We start from the raw sequence: 23,626 nt of genomic DNA on the forward strand, positions 1-23,626 counted from the left end.
ATGGTAGGACTACCTGAAATTTAAGTGAGTTGACATTCAAAAATACTGTTGACTCGTATTTAGGAAAGCTTTCAATAGTTTGAAAAATTATTCTCATTTACGTCGCAATAAATGCGCAACAAAATTAAAATCAACATTTTTTTTACTAACAATTCTATATAGAGATTAAACTTGAGATAATTGAACAAATTGATTTGTAATTTTATTCAAATAAGTCAAAGAAACAAATCATTAGTTCAAAATAATTGAACAAGTCCATTATAACAATTGAAATCGGTCAATTTCGGGGTTGCTTTTATTGAAAAATAAAAATTAATTAATTCTCAATTGTGATAGTCCATTGGAAAGAGTTAATAAAAGACACATTTACTTCACTTTATTGCAACTATAAGAACTATTAATTGATTTTAGCTTCTAGGTGGTTCAATTTCAAGAGATTTGATATTTCAAATTACATAACATCACCTGAATTACAACAACAACAAAAAAGATGAAGATGACAAACTTTCATGACCATACTTTTACTGAATCCAGCCATTTGTCCATGAACATTTCGGTCCAATTTATTTTTCCCAAGCGACTACTCCCACCACAAATTAGTCTCTTTGGAATTTTAAATTTAGTTTTTGTTATATTACTTACTGCATAAATTGCATGTTAAAATATGATAAGATTATGCATGTTATCATTTAATCAAATCGTTAAGAGACTCGACTTTGCATGTTGGTTTTTTAATGAAAAGATTAACAATTCTTTTCGTTCATCTGCAATCTGACAATCTGTAAGTTCTCCATTGCTTGCTTAAAATATTCGTTGGCCTTCTCCGCATACGGCCATTTAGTATTATGTAATACAATTAGGCTTTGGCACATACTTATTGCGCTTCCTCACAAATAAAATTACGGAGAGATGTGCAGATTTTGGGTTGATTTTTTTTAAACAAAAAATAGTAAAATATACACAAGAAAAGAAATAAAGCGACGGCTATGCTCAAGGCCGCGGAATCAAAATTTTTAAGATGGGGCACAAAAATTTGTTTTGGGAAGCAATTTTTTTAAGGGTGTTAAGAAGCAAAATTGTACTTGTAAATAGAATTTAAATATGTAATTGAGCCCAAATTAAGTTTTAGAGCCAGCTGGATTGGCCGTAAAAGGGTACTCCCTTCTATGCAGGCACTGTTCCTGGCTGTGCTATGGACTCGACTTGGCAAAGGAAAGCCGAGTGATTCCGACCCGTCTTTACAACGTGTAGGTTCATGTGACATTCTACTAACGATGGATAAGGTGATAAATATGATTGCGTAGACCTGTTGTATAACACAATAGACTTGTCTACTAAACGACGATTTTTGTTGATAGTTTTTTGCCGAAAGTGAAAAACCTTGCTAGACGGGAAATAATAAATAAAAACCAGCGTATGATTTATTTATTTATTTTAAAACAAATATTGTATATGAAATGGGAAAGCAATAGAAAAAAGAAAAATTAGATAGTATAATTTATGTATTATTTCTTGATATTTCAATACAATATCTTAATTTAATAGTAAAAGTGATAATAGTTGTAATTGTAATGGTAAACCTAAATTTAATTTTAACAATAAAAGAAAAACGAAGAACGAAAGGACTTTTTCTCACTCTCGTTCTTCCAACCCGTCTCTCTAAGAGTTGAACAGAGGACTGTAAAAGTAGCTAAGCAGCTACATAATACCTCCCCCTAAAAAAAAACCAAAGAGATAATATATAATATGGTATACAGATTAATTAATCAAATGCTGATTAATTAGAAAAAAAAGAAGCTTTTTCTATATAAATAATTTCTATATTTTTTTTCTAGTTAAAAAAGAAATGAAATTAATCTGGTGACGACGACGGTGATTCGATAAAAAAGAACAACGACATCGATATGATACGATATATCCGATTGACGGAGAACTGATGAAATCAGCAAGTTTCAAGAAATCCAGTCATCCGAAGAACAGAATTCCTGACTCGACATAAATCTCTTCCTTTAAGTGTTCTTCCATTCCCAGAAGAAACAGAAAATGCCATTTGATTATTTAGGTAATTCCTTTTACGAATCATCATTAGATGTGGTGGCATCATTTCTTCTCCTCTTTTCCCGTCGTCATCATCCTTGGTCTTGTAAATATCATCCTGGATTCTTGAATCACCGGTAACCTTGACCGGAATAATATCCAAAGGCATAGAAGCAGTAGTTGTCTTGTTTTTCTTCATGGGAATTTTCTCTAATCGCCAATAATAATCATCAGAAGAAGAAGGAAGTGGAGACACTTTATTTTTCTTTTTCACCGCTTTAACTTTATTTTCGTTTTCGTTTTCATTTTCCGTTTGAGTATCATCAGGCCAAAGAACCTCTGATTCTATAAAGTCTTCTTCCATATCTGATAATTTTATGAAAATGAAATTTATAAGAAAATTTTAAGAGAGAATTGAGCTGATAAGGAGAATCAGAATACTTTGAAACAAGAACCGATCAACAGAATACTTGTAAAATTTGATTGATGGAATCGAAAAAATTGTTGGTTTGGATAAAAGTGGTGTCGAAGGATGGTCTTATGTAGAGCAGAAGGTGTCTGAAAATGGGTTTTGTCTTTGGGGTAGCTTACAAGTGTCTTGCAGAGTAAACTAATGAAATGTAGAAATGTTGATGAAGTCGTGAGATGACATCATTTTGTAAAGGAGCGTGGAGTGCGGACCCCGCTATCCTTAATTTCACTCGGCTAGCTAAGACTAGCTGCTAATACTCTAACTCTACCCCGTTTTTTGCGGTCCAAGCAAGATCTATTGTTAATTATTCCTTTCTCCACTAAGCCAAAGAGCCGAGCTAATACAATGTGTGACTTTAGGAAACACAGCCGAATGCTGTCTCCCACCCAATGATTGATTTGGCAGCGTCATCTCTAACGTCTTCCGCTTTCCAGCTCAGCTTGTTGACGAATCTAACGGTTACCAAACCGCATCTTCTATATGTCAGAAGGTTCGCAGAAAAATCTCCGCTGACTCTAGTGAATTTTATCCTAAATCCTGTGGATCGATTAAACCCACCAATAATAGTTATACGCGTATTAGAACGTTTGATACGCAACTAGCGAATGAATGAGTAACGTAGCATTGCCACGAGCACAAACTCTCTTGTTAGGTTGATTGAAAGCATATATCTTGAAAGTTTGAAACTAAAAATAATAACAGACAATGGCTAAGAATCATTCGTCACCAAGATTGTATTTTTTGTGTCTAAGAATGGTCAAGAAATTCAGTAAAACAAGAAGGAGATACACTTGGAAGTAGATGATTTGAAAGGTTGTAAAGACAAAGTCTTCTTACTCGTTTTCGTGCAGCACTGTTTACTAAAAAGATTATATTAAAGCCTTCGATGTTATTAACAAAAAAAACCCAAAAGGAAACGAAGAAGAAAGACTGTAGAGAAGATATATGGTGATGATGAGAGACAATAACGACACTCACTACTTGGTTATGGACGTCTCATGGTGGGTCCTTTACGTACACTCAAACAGAGGCTTCATCTATTCATTCTTGTAAGAAAATGACTTCATTTTGATTAACTAGGCAGCTAGTTCAACGCCCACATCAGAAATCAACATATTGACAAGGCAGCTAGTCATTGATTAACAAGGTTGGCAAGTCATGGTGGTATAACGTGTACTAGTTTGTAGTTTGTTTGTTCATGTAAATCAATCTAATCAAATTTTACTGTTTGCGTTGTCACAAAACCCGTCAGGAGTGACACACTCCCGAGAGTGACAAAATTTTGTAAGCCAGGTCAATACTCATTTGCCTTTGTATGGGATTCTAGCCGCGTTACAAAGACTTTTTTTTGTCTTATTGTCTCAATTCTTATTTACAGGTAATGATTAGTTAAGGGCGTTCCTTTATATACCTGACCAAATTGGGGTATACCCAAATTAATTGGGATATACCCAGATTTAAATGGATATAGTGTCCTTACTAAGGGGAGACAAATATGGGTGAGTTTATTTTATTATCCTTGAAGTAAGTAACCCTATTACTTAATCAGATAACCCTAAAATTAAAAATCTAAAAAACTATTAATCTTCTCTTCTTCTTCTTCTTCATCTACATCTTCCATCAAACTCAGAAAAAAAAAATCTCTCCAAATCGTCCAATTTGATTTTTCTGAAAAATGGTTGATTCCAAACGATCAAGTAGCGATACTGCTTCAACATGACATATCAAAAGATCCAAATCAGAAAACAAAAGGTAAGGAAAAAGTTGGAACTAGTGAAATCAGTAAACCCGAAAATCCAATCCCTGAGAATGTTGAAAAGAACCTTCCACCGGTGAAAAGAAGACTGTAAGTGATTTCTAAACTCAAACTCATTATTGTTTTGTGTTTTCTGATTGTTATATTAGATTAGAAATCTAAAATGATGATTTTCAGGGTTTTCAGTCAGCAGGGTTATTTGAAAAATATGATGTCGGCCTTAGGATGTAAGTATTAGTTGGAAGGGTCGTAACATGAATATCATGCCGGCTTTTCATAACAGCCATGGCGACTATGAAACATTAACCAAGGCCGGCATGGTAATCAATAACCAACCCTGCCGACTTTTCTCTAGTTGGCATTTTCTTAGATTGTACCGTTCCGACTTTATGTCACGGAAACTTGATTTTTCTGAGTTAATAGTCACCATCTTTCTTGAATAGGACCCTACCGACTGTGTGCTAGTCGGCGTGGTAGATGATTACAACCCCGCCGACTACATATTAGTCGGCAGTCTTTAGATTATAGACCTTGCCGGCTAGGTGACCAGAACCATGTTTCAATGTGTAGAATTTTCGTATCTTTTATTTGTGGATTGTTTAGGTTCCCAAAGGGAAACATAGAAGATATCCCTTGTCTTGTTAACAATGCAGCAGAGATATTAGAATTTATTGACAAGATTTATCCTTCTTTAGAAGATCCTAGTGATGAAACTGAAGAGAATTTCCCTGTAAGAAAGTTACTTCTGATGGGTAAGAAAGATCCTGAAGAATTTCTAAGGTTTATGAACAGTCCCAGCAATCCCCTCAAGTATGAATAATGCACATCATCAGAGGAGGAAGAATATGAGCTTGATCCAAGAACTTTTTTCAAGGCATCTGACTTTTCTAGAGTGAACCCCAATTACAATGAGGCTGGTGACTACATAGGTACACTGAAGGGAAAGCAAAAGTTGATGCCGGTGAAAAAGCTAGTGATGTGGAGGAAGATAACAACAATGAGAAGGATCCATGAAACTCTTAAACTTTTTATGTTTGCGTTATTATGTTTCACTTGGTTTAGAAACTTAGATTGTGGTTTGAACTCTTAGATTATGTTTTGAACTCTTAAATTGTGGTTTTAGACTTGTTAAACTTATGTTAATTTTCAGTTTCACTTGCTTTAAAACTTATTCTTTTTTCTGCAGGTTTAAACAATATTATAGTTGTAATAAGTCGGTATGGTTTGAAAGATCTACCTTGCCGACCATCCCAGGCTTTATGCTACAGTGCTGTCAGGGATATGTAGTTGGCATGGTTTGAATTGCTCGACCTTACCGACTTACTGTAACATGTTAATGTTAATAGTATAAAAATAATACTTTTTAGATACAAAGTACAACCCATTGAATGCTCAACGGGTAGAATTTTCAAAATCAAGACATTAACTGTGTTGTTATTATAAAAGCACTCTCAACTTCATCTTCAACCTTGCATAAAGAATGGAAGTTTCAAGTGCAACACAACCAAATATTTGTAGACTTTGTACACTAAGTGGTCATTTTGCAAATGATTTCCCCTTTGAAGAAAGCAAATGCACTATTGATGGTTGTAACGGATTCTTATTTCTCATGAAAACTTCAATATGAGATGTATATCATCCGTATGCTTCAAAATGCACCTGCTGAGCGCCTAGCTCCGTATGAAGATGAACTCGCAAGCGAAGAAGGCGCAGCGTCAAGACATGTTTGGAGCCCTCAACCGTGTTGTATCAGGCAAGCGTCTATTTCCAGTTAAGGAGGACGCTCACAAACCCCAACCCTAATCCAGTTAGGAAACACGAAATATAACTGGGGACTCCTAATCATCGCTCGCTTGAAGGATGCCGAGTTTGACAACACACTGATTGATGTAGCATCTGATTTCAATATTGTCACTGTCAAGACCCTGACAGATGCAAAGATTTCAAAGCAGGAATTTGTTCACTACCCAACCATAATTAAAAATTCTGAAGGAGAGTCTAGGGACGCTTACGGGTACATCGACCTCGAAATAAAGGTGGGAGACGCTCTGACACGCGGTAAGTTTCATATTGTGAAAGACTACCTGAATTATGATATGCTTCTGGGGTGCTCGTGGGTGCATAAAAACAAAGCAAAGCTAGGAGTGTGTCATTTTCCAGTGTCTATACCTGAAAGGATTTCCAACAAGCCGTCCAACCCTGAAGATTATTTGTTGCCATACCAACAACTTGTCAATGTGACGCAGTTACCTGGAGAGAGCCCATCAACATACATTCGAAGATTCTGAACCCAAGTAAGTCTTATTGAACAACCCTTTTTGCAACCAGTTACTCTTCCTTCTGCTAAGGCTCGGGGACTCGCTCCGATCAACAACCCATCCTCCACTAGGAGATGTGAATGGTATGCTGGTCCTTTCAAATGCTTTATGAAAATTTAGAAGTTGTCTCAGTCAAAGACAACGAGTCCAAGAATCAAGTGGTTGTACAACGCCGAAACCCATTTCAAGTTGGAGATATGGTAGTGAAGGTGACCGCGTTTCAAGTTGGAGATGTGACAGTAAAGGTGACCGCTCACCCTGATTCGCTTACAGAAAGAGAAGACGAGCCATACCTGGTGGCAGATGTTATCTTAGGTGGTTACTGCAAGCTCATCAATGCCGACTGTTAGAGCAATGCTCGGTCAAATTCGCATGCGTTTCTATCTCAAGCATGTTTGTCAATGTTAGTGATCAAAAATATAAGTCTTGATTTCTAGTCTCTTATAGCTAAGTATCGGACTAGGATAGTAAGTGTAATTGAGCTCAAGGACTTCATGGCGATTCATCATACAAGTACAAGATCTACTCAAAGAACCGGTGGAACTTCTTGACAAAAAGGTATGTGGAGACTTGAACTTATCTATCACTCAAAAGTATATCTATTCTATCTCATACACTTTGAGACAAAAGTCATATGCTATATATATAGACTAGATCATACACATTTGGTATTTCGAGCCGAGTATACCTCGCCTATCTATATCTCGAAATATGTGTTGGTAAGCTTTTCGCTTCGACCAAGTTTATCTTTACCAAGTGACGAAAGTCATGAATGTTTCAATCACTTTGAAAATTGCTTTGACGAGAAATAGTGTAACAACTGTATAACGTCCTCTAAGAATGTTTCAATGATTGGAATGAGAGTTTAGATTATATAACCAATGAATTCCTTGAACCGAAGTTTTTGAACTTTGTTGATCAAGAGAACCGGAAGTATGGAAAGTGCCAAGTCCGCGAACTCAGTCCGTGAACTGCCGAAGTTCTCAAACCCGAATATTTCTGCTGGAGTTGACAAACTACTTGCGTGAGCCAAGTCAGCAAACCCAGTCCGCGAACCGGCGTAGTTCTCGAACCCGAGAATTTCTGCTGGAGTTTGTAAACTCTATCTGGTGTCTTAAGTCCGCGAACCTAGTCTGCGAACTTGGGAAGGTTATATATCTAAAGATGATTTCTGAACTTAATCTTAAAAGACTAAGGAATGCATTTGCAAACCGTGGCTATTATAGTTCATGAACCGATTCGAGTGAATCAAATCATCTTTGCTTCAATTGTGTCTTGTGTAGTTGCATAAGATTTCCTTGCAATTGAACAACTCTCTTAACTAGTTCATTTGAGTCAATTGAACTAGTTATGGTGAAGAAGAACATGGTTGGTATGAAACGCTCATATGATTAACCTCTTTGGGTAGACTATTATTGAACCAACAATGTAGACGTTTGAGTGCGGTTAACAAACCTAGAAGCGTACAGTCAATTGTGTATGACAAGCTAAGTTTTCGATCTAACGGTTGAGAAATATTAGCTTGAATCTAAATCAGGTTTTCATCTAACGGTGAATATTGATTGCTTTGTAACTAAGGCAAGACCCTGATTTAAAAGGCTATATAAAGGAGACATTTAGCATTGAGAAAACTAATCCCCACACGTCCGTGTGATACTAGTTTCTCTGCTAGAGTCGTTTCTCCTTTAACCTTTGGTTTTCTTCTTCTAAAACCAGGTCAACGACTTAAAGACTTCATTGGGATTGTGAAGCGAGACCGATACTACTTTTATCGTAGTTGTGTGATATGATCTTGCATCTTCTATCGTAATAGTACAATCATATTGATTGGCTAGAGATCGTGAGAGTTATCCGATAGGCAAGATATAAAAAGTAATCACAAACACCTTCTTCTCATCGTTTGTGATTCCATGACATCTTGTTTCGCTACCATACGATTAAGATTGTTGTGAGGTGATTGATTAATCTAGGTTGTTCTTCGGGAATATAAGACCGGATTATCAATTGGTTCCTGTTCACCTTGATTATTATCAAAAGACGGAACAAAAACTTTTAGGGGTTTTCTGTGGGAGACAGATTGATCCTTTGATAGACTTGTCTGTGTGAGACAAATTTGTTTATTGTTAAAGCCTGAGATTTTGGGTCGTAGCAACTCTTAGTTGTGGGTGATATCAGCTAAGGGAATCAAGTGCGCAGTATCTTGTTGGGATCAGAGGCGTAGGGAGTACAACTGTACCTCGGATCAGTGGGAGACTGATTGGGGTTCAACCATAGTCCATTCCGAAGTTAGATTGGAGTAGGATAGTGTCTGTAGCAGCTTAATACAATGTTTATTCAATCTGGACTAGGTCCTAGGGTTTTTCTCCATTTGCAGTTTCCTCGTTAACAAAATTCTGGTGTCTGTGTTATTCCTATTTCCGCATTATATTTTTTATATAATTGAAATAATACAGGTTGTGCGTTTGAATCAATCAATTGGAAATCCGACCTTTGGTTGTTGATTGATATTGATCCTTGGACATTGGTCTTTTGTACCGTCCAAGTTATTCCTTGTGTTTGATTATAGACTCGCTGATTTCTATTAGCTTGAGTGAATCAAAACAAAAGAGAAATATTAACTCCTTGAGATACTTTTATCTAGATTGAGTCTGACTGTCTAGTTGATTCTCTAGTAAGTGTTTCGTAGTTAGTCCATACAGATTGCTAATCGAAATATTGGGTGGTGTTGTTAGACCCCCGCTTTTTCAATTGGTATCAGAGCAGGCAAACACGTTTAATACCTTACAAGTCTGTGTCTGTAGCGATATGACTCTATAGACAGAGGTGTTATCTCTATTAACGTACCACCAGTCTTCGATGACTCTAATTACTTATGGTGGAAAATTGCTATGCGAGCTTTTCTTCAAGCACGTGATTTTCAATCATGGGTATATGTTGTTAATGGCTATGATGCTCCCGTTGTGGCAGTTGGAGATGTAAACGTTCCCAAACCTATTGTTGAATACACCCCTGCTGAGATAAATGCTGCAAATAAAAATTCCGACGGTTTGAATGCTATCATACATGCCATTATCCCAAATCTTCAGCACCATGTGTCTAATTGCACTAGGTCTAAAGATGCTTGGGATATCTTAGAAACCGTATTTGAAGGTAACTCCTGTGAAAAGGAAGCCAGGATTCAAAACCTTAATTCTGATTGGGAGAACCTTCGTATGGCAGATGAAGATATATTTGATGAGTTTAATCACAAAGTGTCTGAAATTGTTAATGCATCTTTTGCATTGGGTAAGACTATTCCTGAAAAGGACATTGTGATGAAAATTCTCAGATCGCTGTCATCTAGATACGAGTCTAAGAAGCATGCCATCGTTGAGGGAAATAACCTTGATAATATTTCCAGAAATACATTGGTTGGAAATCTAAACATCTTTGATCATGAGCATACATCCAAAATCGGAAAGGATGTTGCCTTTAAAGCACAGAAGAACACTAAATTACTTGATAAGAGTAAAAGTGTTTATGTCACTGAGGATGATCAGTCTGAGGGTGATTTTTCAGTTGAAGATCTTGACAAATCAGTCTCCTTGATCACAAGACAGTTTCCTTTAAAGCACAGAAGAACACTAAATTACTTGATAAGAGTAAAAGTGTTTATGTCACTGAGGATGATCAGTCTGAGGGTGATTTTTCAGATGAAGATCTTGACAAATCAGTCTCCTTGATAAGAGTAAAAGTGTTTATGTCACTGAGGATGATCAGTCTGAGGGTGATTTTTCAGATGAAGATCTTGACAAATCAGTCTCCTTGATCACAAGATCTTCTATTGAAGAGAAGTAAACGGTTTTCAAGAGACAAATCTAGGTCATCGGATAAACCTCACAATCGTGTTCCTCCTAAAAACAGGGATGTTGACGAGCCTGATGACGAGGATATGCCACAGTGCTTTAAGTGTAAAGGTTTTGGTCATTTTGCAAACGAGTGCCCAAATCGTAGAAAATACACTGGGAACAAAGGTCTTGATGTAACACTTGATGAGATGTCTGAGATCTATGATTCTGATGAAGATAGGAAATCAAGTGTCGGTCTTCTATGTGAAAACATTGATTTTGATAACTGTAGCAATACATATATCAATCTTGATGGTTTCGGTGAAGATGAGAAGCCAATCAAGATGGAAGAATCACTTGACCCATCCTTTGGAAACTCTGTCTGTAATATTTCAGGATCTACCTCGTGTTTAGCTGCAGTTGCACCACAGATGCCTGATTATTATCCAAGATTGACGTGCTCGTTTTGTTCTCAGAAGGGTCATGAACTATCAAGATGTTACAAGTACAAACATCAATTGAGGCACGCCAACAAACTTCAACGAAGAGCAAATCAGTTAGCAAGGAAGCTTAAACTTGCTCAGAAGACAGCTGAGTTATGTAGAATTTTATCTTCGTTTAAGAAGTTAGTTTCCAAAGACAAAACAAGATCATTTGAGAAAAAAGCATGGTCAAATTGTTTTGATAGACAGAGGTCAGAAGATTCCTCTCAAGAGGAAATTGGTGGACAAATTTTTGTTCACCACAACACAAATTAATTGTGTTGCTTGGGAAATCTTGTCTCATGTGCCTGATCAAAAGGGACAAGATTGTGAACGCACAAGCTTTAGGAATAGTTTTTTTTAGGTTTATTCTTTTCTGTCTATCAAATAAAAGGAAGGGTTACTTTCGACAATTCTACTCTTTATAGGGTTTAGAGTTGGACGTCCACGAACCTGTTTAAAGGTTTCGAACCCTACATTCCTTTTTCCTCTTTGATATTCTTTATATTCCAAGACTGCTTGTTGAGATTGTGAATTCCAATCACAAAAATTAGTTGGTTATAGCTGTTCTCATAAGTATCATGTCCTTGGATGGAAAGGATGTCAACATGATTGTTAAGCCATCAATCAAGGAAAAAGAAAAATCTCCAGTCATTCCGTCCTTTAAAAGAAAAAGGAGGAATACAAGAAAGCCAAGGGATGTCCCTTCTAACTCTCAGAAATTTTCCGATGTTCTTGATGAGTTGAAGGAAGTAAGAAAGGAGATTCGTGATATTAAGGCTTGCGTTTTAAGGTCTTTGGAAATTCAGAAAGCCCTGGTTCGACATAATCAGCCAAGACGGTTTGTAGATATTAACTCCTATCTTCGCGAACCTTATGTTCCAATGGTTGTTGACAACACGGAGTTCGGGAATGATAAATAATTTCTCAAAGACATTGTCGCCCAGTAAGTCTTCTTTTTGGCTTAGTTGGAAGAATAACTAGTGCTTTGAATAGCGATGATTGTGACTACACATAGCTATTATTTTCATCTTCTTGTTTTTAGGTTTTTGGTTTAAAATTCTAAAACTATTTGGAGGATGATGTTTTGCAATATTTTTGATTTTGTTATATTGCAACTTGTTATGGGATATTTGTGTTTACGTCCGTGAACTTTGTTGTCCCATATTTTTGTCAAAAGTAAAGTCGTTCACGATCGGTATTCATGTATTGGTTTAAGAATGAATAGACTTTTGACATATACAAAACTTAAGCCTATATTGTCAACTCTTGACGGAAGATAGGTTAAAATCTTTTGTATCCAAGGATTATTGCTATTGTATATGCTTGTGCAAAAGAATGAATCCTTGTGTATTCCACGGTATAGATCTTCATTGATCCATCTTTTTGTATTACCGTGAGGCTCCGTGATGTGTCTTATGTTGAGCACGATACAACTAAGTTGATTATTCTTGATTAGCTTTGTTGGTTGTTCCGTGAGGTACGTTATGTTGAGCATTTAGAACTAAATTAATCATCTCCTTGGTTATTTAGTTATTACTCCACAAGTTCTCTTGTGTTGAGTACATGAACGATTAAGCCAATCACTCTCTTGTATGATTAACTTAGTCGTTGCTCCGTAAGTTTACTTATGTTGAACACAATGAATTAAATTGATCACTTTTGTGGTTAATTTGATTATGTATTCCGATTAGATTATTCATGGGTTTACTTATGAATAATTTGATTGAGTTTTGGATATAAGAATCATTCTCATGGTTTTGGTGTTCAATAAAATCCTTCGTTTCTCTTGAAATTAAGGTCACTCGTTGTTGTTTCCTTGGGAATGACATCAAATGGGGGAGAGTTATTTTGAACTTGTGCTTAATGGTCATACCTTGAGGGGTGTGCGGCTGTGGAATTTTAGAGGGGTTATCTTGTATATTTAAATTCCTTGATGAATGTTGTTAGCTTCGGCTATATGATTGCATCTAAATAAGATGATGTGTGTTTCTTTCTCTCAGTCATGAAATGTCTCTTACGGAAATTTCATTATGATCCCGTTCTTGTACCTTTGCCAATTTTATCGATAAAAAGGGGGAAAATTAATATGTAGTTCACACTACAAATACATATGGTTTTCGGATCATTGTGTAAGGGGGAGTGGTTTTCATGTGAGATGGAGTATTGACTAAGGAGAAGTGATACATATCACCATAGTATTATTGTTGAAATTGTGATACAATTGGACTTTGACACTATGTAATAACACTATGACATTGTATAACAATGATCGAGATCGATGCTTTCTCATTGTTATATCTACGGAACTTCAACAACGGTGATGCTAAACTTACAACCTTTGGGATCATTGGAGTACTTGGAAGTAATGAAGATTTCAAGGAATGTTGAAGATTAGACATGTGGAATAGGAGCTACTAAAGTTTCATTATCTTTTTTGTATTCCATGTGTATTGATAGTTTTGTATTCCATATGTATTGAGCTCAAGGAATTCATGGCGATTCATCATACAAGTAGAAGATCTACTCAAGGAACCGGTGGAACTTCTCGACAAAAAGGTATGTGGAGACTTGAACTTATCTATCACTCAAAAGTCTATCTATTCTATCTCCTACTCTTTGAGACAAAAGTCGTATGCTATATATATAAACTAGATCACACACATAAGGTATTTCGAGCCGAGTATACCTCGCCTATCTATATCTCGAAATATGTGTTGGTAAGCTTTTCACTTCGACCAAGTTTATCTTTACCTAGTGACGAAAGTCATGAATGTTTCAATCACTTTGAAAATTGCTTTGATGAGAAATAGTGTAACAACTATATAACATCCTCTGAGAATGTTTCAATGATTGGAATGAGAGTTTAGATTACATAACCAATGGATTCCTTGACCCCGAAGTTTTCTAACTTTGTTGATCAAGAGAACCGGAAGTATGGCAAGTGCCAAGTCCGCGAACTCAGTCTGCGAACTGTCGAAGTTCTCAAACCCGAGAATTTCTGCTAGAGTTGACAAACTACTTGCGTGAGCTAAGTCCGCGAACCAGCGTAGTGATGAGTGCTAAAAAGTGCATATTTATATATATTTTTCTTGGCAATTAACTCATCTTTTGTGCTCTAATTTTCCATTTGAACCCATATTCTGTATTTTCATTGTTTTCAAGAATAAATACTTTTCTTAATTAATTTTGCATTTTTAGGTAATAAATAAAGTTTGGATGAATTGCGGAGCGGAAAAGAGCAAAGAAACGGTCAAGACTCCCGCAGGAAGGCAGCAAAGAATGATGTTTGCAAGAGCCGGATAAACTAGAAGTGGGCTTGAAGAGGAAGAATTGTTCTTAAAGAAGATATGGGCTTGGCATACCCAAGGCCCAAAACCCTTACCCAAATCCATTTCCAATATCCATACCCATTTCCATGAGAACCGTCAGATAGGATCCATCACATCATCCTACGGTCGGCTCATCATCGTGCATCAAACTCTGAAGTTCCTGTCAAACATCATAGTACCTAACCCCATCTGGAACCGTTAGCTTCGTTGTATCTCGCAATCCAACGGTCGCTACAAGCTGTTTCCCTTCTTGTCGTTCGATTCGTTTCAGATGTGGTCATCCAACGCTCTCGTCTTGCTGGACATCAAGATTGCTGATCCCGCCCAACACCGGAGCACACCCAACACATATAACCCAAAAAACCTAACCCTAAATCGCTCATTCTCTTCTCCCCTTCTCTTTATTCTCTTCTCCCGCCTCTGCAGACACCATGTCTGCCGTACCACCACCTTCTCCACCATGTCCGCCACCACCTACTCTGCCACAACCGAACCACCAACTCCACCTGCTCGAACATCATCCCCCCTCTTTCTAGCCCCCTATTTGATTGATATTTCTTCTCACCTTTCTCTGAAACCCTAGAAGAAAAATCAATCGATTAGGCGAGTCTAGAGTAGCAATTGACACATGGGAATGGAGCAAAGGACCAAGGGGAAGAATGGGTCGAAGACAAACTCGTCAAATCATATCAATATGGGTAAGAATTACCAAACCCTAAATTTTCTGATTTGGGGGAATTTATTAAAGAACCCTAATGTTCTGTTAGGGAGAGCATTAGAGAAGATATGGGTCTGTTTTGTACTGTCAAATTAGGTAGAAATAATTTACCTAATTTCTGTTTAAATTGGGGATATTTTTGGGGAAGAACCCTAATTTTGTAATTTGGGGGAAAACCCAAATTGGGTCTGTGGGTATAAATTGAGACTGTGGGTATGTTTTAATGGAAAAGCCTGGATTAGCCAGAGCACCACCAAGAGGCCTGGAATAGCCAGGACCTCAACTGTTAATGTTGTTTCAATTTCAGTTCAATTTCAGTTCAATGTTTTAAACAATTTCAATTCCATTGTCATTTAATTTCATTATGTTCTAACTCCATTTGCTAGGGGTTAGATGATACTCTTGAATTGTAAGCTAGGATAGTCCTTGTTCATGTCACTGTTCTTGTAGTGCTGAAACTAAGTAGGATTGATAATTAGCTAGTTGAGTGAATGCACCTGTGATCAGCTGTGCTGTAAGAAGACAGCTGATTCTAGGGGTGTAAGAGTGAGAGTAGCTAAGGATTCAGTCCATTTGAAGGGATGTGCTTAATTGAAGTAGGGAAGTTAGTAAACTTAGTGATCAAATGCACCTGTGATTGAGTGTGCTGTAAGAAGACACTCAATGCTAGGGGTGAACTAGAGAACTTAGGGGATTAACCTTCCACTAATGCGGATTGCTAGATAACTGGTTGAGCAAACAAACCTGTGATCAGCTGTACTGTGAGAAGACAGTTGATGCTAGGGGTAAGTTAGTAAGATTAGTTAAGTAAATCATCCACAATCTTCCCTGAGATGAAACAAGAACATGATTGATTAGGATCTGCCTTAGTTTAGGATCAAGGAGTGGATTCAAAAGCCCTAGCATGTTCCTGTTTACTTGCTTTATATTCTGCTGTTTTTCAGTTCAGTCACTGCCATCATCTCAAGTGTGTTTTAACACAACCAAGACTCTTTGTTACAACTCAGTTTTAGTGAAACCTTAAGCTTCAACTACACACACCTTGTCCCTGTGGATCGACTCGCACTTGCACATTAGCTACATCGACGCCGTGCACTTGCGGTATTAGTTTGTGACTCTTTTAGAGAGCCACCACGTAGTTCTCGAACCCGAGAATTTCTGCTGGAGTTTGTAAACTCTATCCGGTGTCTTAAGTCTGTGAACCTAGTCTGCGAACTTGAGAAGGTTATATATCTAAAGATGATTTCTGAACTTAATCTTAAAATACTAAGGAATGCATTTGCAAACCGTGGCTATTAAAGTTCATGAACCGATTCGAGTGAATCAAATCATCTTTGCTTCAATTGTGTCTTGTGTAGTTAGATAAGATTTCCTTGCAATTGAACAACTCTCTTAACTAGTTCATTTGAGTCAATTGAACTAGTTATGGTGAAGAAGAACATGGTTGGTATGAAATTCTCATATGGTTAACCTCTTTGGGTAGATTATTGTTGAACCAACAATGTACACGTTTGGGTGTGGTTAACAAACCTAGAAGCGTACATTCAATTGTGTATGACAAGCTAAGTTTTAGATCTAACGATTGAGAAATATTAGCTTGAATCTAAATCAGGTTTTCATCTAACAGTGAATATTGATTGCTTTGTAACTAAGGCAAAACCCTGATTTGAAAGGCTATATAAAGGAGACATTTAGCATTGAGAAAACTAATCCCCACACGTCCCTGTGATACTAGTTTCTCTGCTAGAGTCGTTTCTCCTTTAACCTTTGATTTTCTTCTTCTAAAACTAGGTTAACGACTTAAAGACTTCATTGGGATTGTGAAGCCAGACCGATACTACTTTTATCGTAGTTGTGTGATCTGATCTTGCATCTTCTATCGTAATAGTACAATCATATTGATTGGATAGAGATCGTGAGAGTTCTCCGATAGGAAAGATATAAAAAGTAATCACAAACACCTTCGTCTCATCGTTTGTGATTTCACGACATCTTGTTTCGCTACCATACGATTAAGATTGTTGTGAGGTGATTGATTAATCTAGGCTATTCTTCGGAATATAAGACCGGATTATCAATTGGTTCCTGTTCACCTTGATTATTATCAAAAGACGGATCAAAAACTTTTAGGGTTTTTCTGTGGGAGACAGATTGATCCTTTGATAGACTTGTCTGTGTGAGACAGATTTGTTTAATTTTAAAGCCTGCGATTTTGGGTTGTAGCAACTCTTAGTTGTGGGTGAGATCAGCTAAGGGAATCAAGTGCGCAGTATCTTGCTGGGATCATAGGCGTAGAAAGTACAACTGTACCTTGGATCAGTGGGAGACTGATTAGGGTTCAACTATAGTCCAGTCTGAAGTTAGCTTGGAGTAGGCTAGTGTCTGTAGAGGCTTAATACAGTGTGTATTCAATCTGGACTAGGTCCCGGGGTTTTTCTGCATTTGCGGTTTCCTCGTTAACAAAATTCTGGTATCTGTGTTATTCATATTTCCGCATTATATTTTTTATATAATTGAAATAATACAGGTTGTGCGTTTGAATCAATCAATTGGAAATCCGACCTTTGGTTGTTGATTGATATTGATCCTTGGACATTGGTCTTTGGTACTGTCCAAGTTATTCCTTCTGTTTGATTATAGACTCGCTGATTTCTATTAGCTTGAGTGAATCAAAACAAGAGAGAGATATTAACTCCTTGAGATACTTTTATGTAGATTGAGTCTGACTGTCTAGTTGATTCTCTAGTAAGTATTTCAGAGTTAGTCCATATAGATTGCTAATCGAAATATTGGGTGGTATTGTTAGACCCCCGCTTTTTCACGGACAAACTGGAAGGCGTGACAATTCGCTCACGATGGCTCAAGCCTTTCAATACCTAAAACGTTGTGCTACCTTTTCCTCTAGCATTCTCTTTAGTATTTCCTCCAGCAATTTCCCCTTTCATGCAATATTTGTAATTCCTCCAAAATAATTGCTTTGCTTTCCAATATGCCTTCGCGATGCGCCAAACTTGACACCGTATCGGCTCTAGGCATGTTACAACATTGCTCGGTCTAACTCGCAAGCGTTCCTATCTCAAGCTTGTTTGTCAAGTTTAGTTGATCAAAAACTATATACTTGATTTCTAGTCTACTTATAGCTACGTCTCAGATTAGGATATAATGTGTAGTTGAGCTTTAGACTTCACGACGTTCACCAATTGAAGAAGAAGATCTGCTAACGATCTTGGAGGAACTTCATCAACAAAAATGTATGTGGAGACTAAAACTTATCTATCACTCAGAAGTCTACTATATTCTATCTTCTAATAAGACTAAGTTGTATAGCTATATAAGCTTTTACATTATACACATATGATGTTTCGAGCCGAGTTTATCTCGCTTATCTATTTCTCAAAATATTTGTTGGAAGCTTTTTGCTTTAGCTATGTTCATCGTATTCTTGACGAGTTTAGTTGGAAACAATCTATTTGTTGGAACTAAATATTAAGTCAAAATATGATCATGTGAAAATTACCTTGAACATCTTATATGATTTGTGTGAGACAGTCATTTTAGAGCACTACTCGGTCGAACTCGCAAGCGTTGCTATCTCAAGCTTGATTGTCAGGTTTAGTTGCCAAAACTATAAGTCTTGATTTCTAGTATACTTATAGCTAAGTCTCGGACTAGGATAGAAAGTGTAGTTGAGCTCTAGACTCCACGACGTTCATAATACAAAGACGAAGAACTACTCAAGGGACTGGCGTAACTTCATCGACTAAAAGGTATGTGGAGACTTGAACTTATCTATCACTCAAAAGTCTATCTACTCTATCTCCTATCTTGAGACAAAAGTCGTATTGCTATATAGACTTCGATTATACACATTTGCCATTTCGAGCCGAGTTTTTCTCGCTTATCTATTTCTCGAAATATGCGTCGGTATGCTTTCGCTTTGGCCAAGTTAATCTTTACAAGTGACGAAAGTCATGTTGATTGTTTCAATCTTTTGAAAATTGCTTTGATGAAAAATAGTGTGTGAATAACCGCTATATAACATCCTCTAAGAATGTTTCAATGATTGAACTGAGAGTTTAGAATATGTAACCATATTTGTATATAAGCATATAGTGTGTTCGCACATTAGTGTATAAGTCCAAAACCGGGAACCAAATGTATGCATACTTGTGTGTACTAAATGGTTGATGGAGACTGGGTAAGTATGCGTACACGATCGTGAATTTATGCTGAGTTTGGAATTCAAAACCAATTCAATCTGGTTACCAAAGTATGTGTACCCGTATGCATACTAGCAAAAAGTTCACGTCCGTGAATTTCTGCTGAGTTTGAAAACCAAAACAAACTCAAATCCGGTTACTTAAGTACGCATACCCGTACGCATACTTAAGTGTGTTACTTTTTAAAATTGGTTTGTTCATGAACTAAAACATTTATATAATAAAGAATGCAATTTGCAAACCGTGGCTATAATGTTTATGAATCGATTCGAGTGAATCAAAACCAATTTTGCTTCGATTGTGTCTTGTATACTTCTGTAAGATCTAAGAAATTTAACAACTCTCTAACTAGTTCTTTTGAGTCATTTGAACTAGTTATGGTGAAGATGAATATGGTTGATATGAAAGTGCTCATATGGCTAACCATTTGGTTAACTACTGTTGAACCAACTAGGTGTATGCATTTAGGTACCATTACACAAACCTAAATGAACGTGCATTTCATTTGTGTATAACAAACTAAGACTCGATCTAACTGTTGAAATATATTATCTTGAATATAATCACGTTTTTATCTAACGGTGAATATTGAATGCTTTGTTACCAAGGTAGCATTGATTGCAAACCCTGATTTGAAGACTATATTAAGGAGAACTCTAGAAACTGGGAAACCTAATCCCCACAACTCCTGTGTGATACTAGTTGTATAAGCTAGAGTCGATTCTCCTTTAACCTTGGGTTTCTATCGAGACCCTGTAGGTTAAACGACTTGAAGACTTCATTGGGGTTGTGAAGCCATGCCCAACTATTTTCTCTGTAGTTACGTGATCTGATCTTTCTGTTTCTATCGCATTGAGTACAGTTGTAAAATTGGCTCGAGATTAATTTCTCTGATAGGAATGATAGAAAAGTAGTCACAAACATCTTCGTCTCATCGTTTATGATTCCGCAATATCTTGTTTCACTAGTCGATTAAGATTATTGTGAGGTGATTGATAATTCTAGGTTGTTCTTCGGGAATATAAGTCCGGGTTATCGATTGGTTCTTGTTCACCTTGATTTATCAAAAGACGGAACAAAACTCGTAGGTATTTCTGTGGGAGACAGATTTATCTATTATTTTAGACTTTTCTGTGTGATACAGATTTGTTTATTAAAGTCTTCGATTTTGGGTCGTAGCAACTCTTAGTTGTGGGTGAGATCAACTAAGGGAATCAAGTGCGTAGTATCTTGCTGGGATCATAGACGTAAGGAGCGCAACTGTACGTTGGATCAGTGTGAGATTGATTGGGGTTCAACTACAGTCCAGACCGAAGTTAGTTTGTAGTAGGCTAGTGTATGTAGCGGCTTAATACAGTGTGTGTTCAATCTGGATTAGGTCCCCGGGTTTTTATGCATTTGCGGTTTCCTCGTTAACAAAACTTCTGGTGTCCGTGTTATTTCTTTTCCGCATTATATTTTGTTATATAATTAAAATATCACAGGTTGTGCGTTGAATTGATCAATTGGTAAATCCAACCTTTGGTTGTTGATTGAAATTGATTGATACTTGAACATTGGTCTTTGGTACCGTTCAAGTTAATTTATCTTGTGTTCAATTAGACTCGCAGATTTCTATTTGCTTGAGTAAGTATTGAATTGAGAAATTGAGATGTAACTCCTTGATATACTTTTTATTAAGATTGAGTCTGACTGTCTATTTGATTCTCTTAAAAGTATATTGGAGTTAGTCCATACAGATTGCTAGGCGAATTATTCGGTAAGGTTGTTAGACCCCCAATTTTTCAATTTGTATCAGAGCAGGCAAACACGTTGAAGACCTTATAAGTCTGTGTATTTAGCGATATGACTCTATGGACGACAGTAATCTCTTTGACAACGCAACACCAAATCAGTGTTTCTATGAGATGTTCCAAAATCCTGAGACATCTAAGAAAACTTATGTACCTGCCTTTGTGTCTGAATATGCCTTAAACTGGAAAAAATGTCTTGATGACCAGTTGGATGATTTTTCAGATGAGAGTGATTCAGAAGAAGGACAAACTATTGATGACCAGTTGGATGATCTTTCAGAAGAAGGACAAAATATTGATGAGGAAGTCTCTCAATATATCAAGCTCTTTGACCATGCCTTTAAAGAAAAGAAGTCAACAGATTGCTTGAGAAAATATTTGGCACCTCTCTGTCAAGAAAACAGAAAGATGAAAAACTCTTTAAAGGTTATGATTGTGGATATAAACTTTTACAATCTACCGTTAAAGATCGATAAGAAGACTTTGTAGATGGTGGATTTTCAACAAAGGGCAAAACCGTAAAATCATGAGGCATGTTTTTGCACGGCTTTCAAGCATGCAACTATTCATATTTTACGAAGCTGACGAATATGTTTTCGAAAAGCCTCCACTAGCTGAGCGTTCGATCCCTGGCATTTCGTCGTGCCCTCTATGCAGAATAACGTATTTGGGCAGTTCTCCGTAGATTGAGAACTTAACGCCTTCAGGACGTCGGTGATACTCACTGTTCCCTGACTGCAGGAGAGATACCCACCTCCACATAGAAGAATAGTTGGGCGGCGGACGCCTTCAGGACGTCGGTGACACTCACCGTTCCCTGATTATGTGGAGAGAGTGCATAGATTCAGGAGGTTATCCATAGATTGAGAACACTAACGCCTTCAGGTCGTAAACAACATCGTGACTTCCTGACTTTGCACCACTCATAATGGATGTGACGCTTTAACTGGCTAATATCTTTTCTGAAATAGATTACTTCTGCCGTGACATTCACTACTGAATTCCCAGAATAATCTATCATTGCTCATATTCCATGGTCGAATCCACGGCCTGATCCCATGGAATGGAAATAACATTGTTCCTATTCCATAGTCGAATCCATGGCACGATCCCATGGAATGGCAATTACATTGCTCTTATTCCATGGTCGAATCCACTGCCTGATCCCATGGAATGGCAATAACAATTGCTCCGATTTTATGATCGGATCCATGGCTTGATCTCATAGAATGGCAATAAAACACAACCTTGTTATCTCATTACTCTAATTTCATGATCAAATCTACTGATCTAATGAAATGGTAATGGATAATTTTAATTACTCTGATTCTATAGTCGAATCCACGATCCCATAGGGTGGTAATGCTCATTTTATTATTCTGAATTCATAGTCGAATCCATAGCTGATTCTATGAATTAATAATGAACAATTATTCATTTTTTATTACTCAGTTTCATGAACTATTCTCCACTGAATTTCATAAATTAATAATAAATACTCAGCAATCGGGCATCTGGACCATCACTGAGTAAGCCCCACAAAAATGGTGTGAGTGTACTCGACAATGATGCACGACGGAGCACCCGGATGCACGAACGACCGTCCAAAAACATGAAATAATGAGGAATCCTACACAAAAATAGAAGAGAGAAAATAATAATAAAATAATGGAGAAGCGCCCATGGGATGGGCCCACTAGCCGGCCTGCCGTGCCCTAGCCGTGGCCAGTCCCATGCTTCCTCCATTATTTTTCCTTATTTTATTTTCATAAACTCATGAAGGTTTCTCCATCTTAGCAAAATTCCTTAATTTGTTCAAAACTTGTGAATTCTCCATGACATGGTGGATTCACCAAATAATATTATAAAATAAGAAAAGGTGTGTGGGATCGAGTAACGTAGCCGGCCGGCCATGCCCATGGCCGGTCCCACACCTCACAATCCTTAGATTTTTATAACTATTATTCTCAATCTCACGAAACTCCTCTGTTTCAACAAAAGCTCATGGATTCTCCATTTCTTCAAGGATTCTCCATAACTTCAAGGATTCACGAAAAAATAATATTATAAAATAGGAAAAGGTGTGCGGGATCGCGCAACATGGTCGGCCGGCCATGCCCTAGACGTGGCCGGTCCCACACCTTGCAATCCCTAATCTTTCATAATTATTATTTTTCTCAACTCGTGAAACTCCTGGGTTTGAGCAAAATTCATGATTTCTTCATATTTTCTCAAATATTGCTCGAATCACGAAAAACCAAAAGCCAACATGGTCACACGACTGACTAGCCTCTCACGAAAATTTTGAATATTAAAACACTTTTATTTTAATATTTTCAAAATATTGATGAATTGAGCATACATGTTCATTCCAACAAAAATCGAGAATTCTCAGTCAAGATGAAACTATTCTGAAAATTCACGATGTTGCTCGAACGCACATCAAAAAATACTGAAACTCTCAGTATGGAGACACGGACACCATGGAAACACGTGCATTCCTTCATGACCGACCAGAGTCATTCCTAGGGCTTGCACAAAGCCGGTCCCACGTGTTTTCATAATTCTGACCTAATTTGCTCAATTGCTCATATTGGGCCCGAACTTTCTCCAACCAACTGGGGATTCTCCAAATGACCAACAACTGGTCCCGTGACCACCAAGAGTCGGT

The 23,626-nt window shown here is 37.2% G+C and overlaps 1 protein-coding gene across 1 annotated transcript; it reads right to left on the reverse strand.

Moving 5' to 3' along the window:
- Window positions 1–1,508: 1,508 nt before the first annotated feature.
- On the reverse strand, window positions 1,509–2,755 carry LOC113286357. The gene has a single exon (XM_026534997.1). It carries the CDS (start codon window positions 2,399–2,401, stop codon window positions 1,943–1,945), a length of 459 nt encoding a protein of 152 aa, XP_026390782.1. The 5' UTR covers window positions 2,402–2,755; the 3' UTR covers window positions 1,509–1,942.
- Window positions 2,756–23,626: the final 20,871 nt, after the last annotated feature.

Source organism: Papaver somniferum, chromosome 6 (genome assembly GCF_003573695.1).
Source record: "Papaver somniferum cultivar HN1 chromosome 6, ASM357369v1, whole genome shotgun sequence".
Classification (NCBI taxonomy): domain Eukaryota; kingdom Viridiplantae; phylum Streptophyta; class Magnoliopsida; order Ranunculales; family Papaveraceae; genus Papaver; species Papaver somniferum.